At 35.3% G+C, this 5,629-nt stretch overlaps 1 protein-coding gene and 1 long non-coding RNA gene across 2 annotated transcripts; one reads left to right on the plus strand and one right to left on the minus strand.

Moving 5' to 3' along the window:
• Positions 1 to 563: 563 nt before the first annotated feature.
• On the minus strand, positions 564 to 1,589 carry LOC110883376 (F-box/kelch-repeat protein At3g23880). The gene has a single exon (XM_022131148.1). The coding sequence runs from the start codon at positions 1,587 to 1,589 to the stop codon at positions 564 to 566; it is 1,026 nt and encodes a 341-aa protein (XP_021986840.1).
• A 1,428-nt stretch (positions 1,590 to 3,017) lies between these two features.
• LOC118479357 lies at positions 3,018 to 3,507 on the plus strand. Its single transcript, XR_004869939.1, has 3 exons — positions 3,018 to 3,179; positions 3,340 to 3,365; positions 3,438 to 3,507. It is a non-coding gene; the product is annotated as an uncharacterized LOC118479357 (long non-coding RNA).
• Positions 3,508 to 5,629: the final 2,122 nt, after the last annotated feature.

The raw sequence follows: 5,629 nt of genomic DNA on the forward strand, positions 1-5,629 counted from the left end.
AGTTGTGTTGCTTTTTTTTTCCTGCATAACCTTGTAATGGCTGTTTCAAGATTATGCCCAACATCTTCACAACCACAAAGTTCATGCCCTTATCTTCAACGGTCCCTTCAATGCTTTCCGATATTCATCGTTATCCCCCTGTGACTGCTCCACACCAAGAAAAACAACAAAAACGAACCAAAGTAGACTCCATTCCACCAATACAAGTGTTACACAATTAAGGTTTGAATATGAGGCATCATATATGCTGCAAATTAATATCAATTAATGTGCTATAAAATGTGCCTAAAAATTCAACTAACAAAAAGTTACTTCATGGATCCGCCACTGTAAACAAAACCTCGTGTAGCACTAGATAAGAACATTAAAATTTAATGGAAAGAACGATGAAATCAATCTTACCCCAAAAATCTGTAAATTGACCTGACCTGTGCACATTGGGAGTCACTACAAGTAATTAAGAGAGTTTAAATCACATCTTATACTCAAACAGGACTTCTAAAAGACTAACAAAAACACTAAAAGTTATCAATTTGCGAAAGCAATATACATTCGTGATAACTTTATCTTTTTGCCATCACCCTTTTTTGTCCAAGAGAATATGGTTTTCCCACATGTTGTCGAGCGTTCTTTGTCAAGCAATCCATCTCAACTTTGTAACAATCAGGTCCAAACTCCAGAAGTTTTGTATACGACCCTGTTTGAGGATTATAAAAAATTGTCCCCAACAATGACTCCTTTTGCAGTTTACAAAGCTCGGGCCAAGATTCAGTTTTACCATACTCTTTCATCACCCGAAGCCAACCATGACCACCTTTGCAAAAATAACCATCTTCCAGAGGCAACAAATTGTAGCCAAAAACATTACCACTAAAATCGAATGTCAACATAAAAGAACTCCGGTGTCTGGTTGTTGGTTCGGTGGTTAAATAACCATTAACCGCCCAATGCAATATTCCATGGAAAAAACATGCAATGGACTTCACATAATAAAAAGGAGTGGATGGTGAAGGGATTGTACTCCAAGAGTCTGTTTTCAAGGAGTAAATAAATGTATTATTTTCATCTAATTCTGATTTGTTGTAAGATATACTCACAATCTTGTAATCATTTGTGATCGGATCGAAACCAAATCCTAATGTTACATGTACATTAGGCGAGGATTTTGAAGGAGGATATGGCACGATTAGTCTGCGCCTAATTGATAAGTTCCATAGACTAATTTCCTTATCATCACACAGACATATAATTCCATTAAACGAACCAACAATTTCAGTTGTACGATGTTGGTAGGGGAACGAAACTCCTGGTATGCCCATGTAGCCTGGTCGTGCAGGATCTAACGGCAATTGGTCTGCTGAGTGTGAGGTATAGATGTCTTTAAATGTATAGTTTCCGCAATAAGTGAGGTGTCTGATGAGGACTTTTGGAGGGTTTTTAGAGCATCGAAGGCTGTGATTGCTGATGAATTCTTGGCTAGCGATGCGAGAGTGCCAGTATTTGGAGAGTGATCTGAACCGGATGATGGATTTGAGTGGTAGCCTTTCAAAAATATTAACCATCAAATCATTGCAGACTTCATCAGACATTATGTTGATGACAGAACTGGAAATCTGCTTCAGGGTCAAGGAAACAGAATGGAGGGATAGGTTGTAAATTGAGCCATTTATGAATTATATAGACTCACTTACCGCCATAAATCCTTAAAATTAGGAAACTTTTAATCAAAAACTAAATCTATTATCTATATTAAAACAAAACACTTTGGTGCCACTTGGCATTTGCTTAGGTTGCTTGATGACACGTGGCATCTCATCCTCTCCTTTTTTTTTCCTTTGAGCGGCAAATTATTTCTTCCTTCCTACGCTCTTTTTGTTTTTGAAACCGCCAGAATTTTGGAAACTAATCAATTCTCTCAATCAATTGAAATAATTATCCAGCCAAACCCTAAATCATTCTTTCAACGGTTTCTCTCTGGCTTCACTCTACATCCTCTTCAAATCAAACTTGGATCCATGGATTATTTTCAATGAAGAATCTAACTAATGTTGGTAATCATATTCAAAGATTTTCTTTTTCTTCTTCATCTAATTGTCGCAAGCCCTAATCGCGATCACTTCTTTCAATTTTGGTGTTAGATTTTTGGTTTTTGGAGGCTGAATTGTGATTTTGTTATTGTAAACCGTAAATTATCTTAATTAGGGTTTCATTTGAACGTGTTTTCTTAATCTTAATTAGATTAATACTGATTCGTTTTATAGTGAATCAGGGATTCTTCCATCATTTTCTTGATTTGATTATCCTTAACTTGATATGCTTTAGGTTGATTTCGTGATTTATATCTTACAATATTTATGAACTAAACCCTAGATCTGTTTATTGAAAGTGAAATATAATTTTAATCTATATTTTTTGAAGCTGAATGTTTGATTTTGTTTTTGTGAACAGTAAGTTATTATCATTCAGATGAAATTCATGGTTGATATAGAACTTTGGATCCCATATGCTTTCTATCCATATGTTGTTGTTGAGGAAGATTCAGGCGCTGGTGTTAGAGGCAAGAGTATGTTCATATCCATATACAGCAAAGAAATGGTAGGAAAAGCTTAACAGCAGTTCAGGGTATGAAAAAGGGAAATCTTGGGGAAAGGGAGGTTCTTAAATGCTTTAGGGTTGCCAATAGCCTGGTAATTGCGCTTCTATTTAATCCCATTTCAGTTTTATCAGCATTGTTAATGCCTGATCTTTACTTCTGAAAACTCTAATCGAAATGTTACAGGTGAAGAGTACCATGTGTTAAGTCTCATGCCTTAAACTCGATGCATTCGTGGATTTTCTGGATGTAGCAGATTATTGGTCTATGCTCAGTTTACGGAGGCAACCTTTAATTGATACGTCTGATTAGGGAAAAAGGAATTTATTCAATATATTTAGATTTGTGGTTAGAATGTCAGATTTATTCTCTCTTTGCTTGTCGTAATTTATGTTATATATTGCAGCATAGAGTTGCTCAAGAAGCTATCTTATATAAAGACGAACAAATAAGGGAGACTCAAGCATGGATTGCAAGAGCTCAGGAGATGGATGCTTTGCAGTCAAGTACAAATCACTCATTGCAAGCTGAACTGCGAGAACGCACAGAACAATACAATCAGCTCTGGATTGGTTGCCAAAGACAGGTTTGTTAACATATCAAAGCATTAACTATAGTTCATAATCGGATAGTTATTGCTGGTTGATTATTTCACACAAATGTTGGCTATGGTTATTGGCTTATTGCTAAATAATCACTATTAGATAGAGGGGCCAGTTTTGACAAATTTTACTTATACAAAATAGGTGTTTGTAAGGATGAGAAGCTGGAGGTATGTAAATTTTTTTTTTTGATTATTTTAGATAAAGAACTTTGAAGTGTTTTGACTTTGAACATTTTTTAGGCGTGATATCAAGTTATGCGCTTCTAATGGTGCAAAGCACTAAACTTTTGTAAGCATCGCTTCTTCTTGCTTTAGTTATTTTGTTATATGGGTGGGTCGGTTAGGTTGGTTGACTTTTCAGAATGTGTTCGGTTTAAGCCTAATAATTTATGTACAGGTTGAAACAGGCTGGATTGGATTAAAGCATTGAACCAAGTTAATTTTTGTCCAAAATTTTGGGTTCTTTATAAATTGTAATTGTGCCAACTGTCAAATACACTTTTATAGCTTAGTCACTTTATACTTTTATAGCTTTATAATATTTTTATTTTTTGGCATTTCTTTCACATTTTTAGCATGTAGGCGAATAATTGAGAACAATGAGAGTCTAAGTATGGATTCTTACGGCTATAGGCGAATAATTGAGAACGATGAGAGTCTAAGTATGGATTCTTACGGCAACATGACCCTCTCTTAATTTTTCAACAGCTTTTTATTTAGGCAAAATCGAGTTTTAGTATGACTCTTGATTCAATATGTTTTCCATGTTTGGTTTTTTTTTTTCCGACCAGTTTAAGAATCTGAAATTTAGATCCACTTCTGATATCTGTTGTATTGATCTTCAATATTTGGTTCAGGGTACGCACCAGTTAGCTAGCTAACTGGGTAGTTTGATTGGCTTTTACCTTATGTTTAGGAACTACTTGATGGTATCATGTTCAAGGTTCAAGTTTTCGCCTTTTTAATTTCTTATTGATTGATATATTGATTTTTACATAATTTGCTTATTGAAAGCTATTTTTGCTGATGTTTGATGTGTAGATAGGATGTGGCAGGTACATTTTAGGGTTCTAACTTTTAAAGCAAATTTATTTGCAAGGTATCCACACTTTAACGGTTGTTTATTAATCATTAGAGGAAAAGGAAAGCACTTTAAGAGGATTGGATCTTATTGATTGGCAATGAACATACCTACCATTACTTCTATGATGATCTTTGTAACCTTTTCATGCACAAACTTGCAGCCCAACACCATTGCTCGCACCATTCACGTCTGCTGTTGATCGAGCTCTGTTTTTATCGATTTGGTGATTCGGGCCCTGTATGAAATCCTAACAAAATGCATAGCAGCCAAAGGTAATAGTAAGATCACTATTGGTTTAGTTTATTGATTGTTAATTAGCCAAAGGTAACTTACTAATTGTTTAAAATTGAGGTATTTTTCATCTTGCTTTTATTTTGTTTTCTTAAGCCGTTTTTACGTCATCAACACTTGGTAGCGTAATAGAACTATTACACTTTGTGCTTCAGTTTACGACATTGGTTTCGTTGTTAGTAAGACTTTCGTTGTTAGTATGACTGATACGATTGCTGGGTTAGCAACATGGTGTTTTATGGCCCGCCGGAGTGGGTTCGAGACAACCACCTCTAACACCGTTATTTTCAGTAAATCGGTACGGGCCGAGGGGCCCCTGGGCCACTAAGAACCTCCGCCAAGAATATGTGTTTTCAAGATCTTGGTGAATTAATCTTTTAGGTTTTTTACGATAGCGACTCTTATTAATCATTAATATGTCATGTATTTAGGTCTAAGTGCAAATGGGAACTTTGAACAAGGACCATAACCATCAAACATCCAGAAAACAGTGATCATAAGAAAGTATTCTTTGCCAAAATGGGAAATCTCTGGTTTGGCCCAAAACAGGGAACCTAGAGGTACATTGGACTTTAGAATGGTCAATATAGGTTTTGTGTGTGTTTTTAATAATGGGTCTAACAAGTAAAAATACACATTTATTCTAAAAAATAAAGTAGGTCAAATGTGTTAAGCCTAAGCATGAAATGTTTAGAGCGTTCTAATCATTTTATTTAAGTGTGTATATACTCTTTATGAACAACATGAGGATTTTTTTGGTTAAAAGATAGGTATTTTTTAGCCTGATACTATAATAAACTTTCATTCTTTGGTTTAAGGAATTTTTTTTAATTTTTGAAATGGTAGGTACTATTTATTTAGTGGAAAAGATTGAAACTTGAAGGACAAGCTAGAATTGTGAGAACTATTTTTTTGGAAACTTGGTGGTGCAATGGTAGCTGAGGTATCGCGTTGGTCTGCCACAGCACAACCATGTCTGGTGGTGCCATGTGGATGAAGATCAGAGTTTAGATGTAGCGGTGGTCGCAGTTTCAAACTTCTTCCCATTCAAACTTTG

Source organism: Helianthus annuus, chromosome 10 (genome assembly GCF_002127325.2).
Source record: "Helianthus annuus cultivar XRQ/B chromosome 10, HanXRQr2.0-SUNRISE, whole genome shotgun sequence".
Taxonomy (NCBI): domain Eukaryota; kingdom Viridiplantae; phylum Streptophyta; class Magnoliopsida; order Asterales; family Asteraceae; genus Helianthus; species Helianthus annuus.

Bases quoted from the DNA above. Each gene is read 5' to 3' on its own strand.
- LOC110883376 (XM_022131148.1), bottom strand. From the start codon at position 1,589: ATGTCTGATGAAGTCTGCAATGATTTGATGGTTAATATTTTTGAAAGG.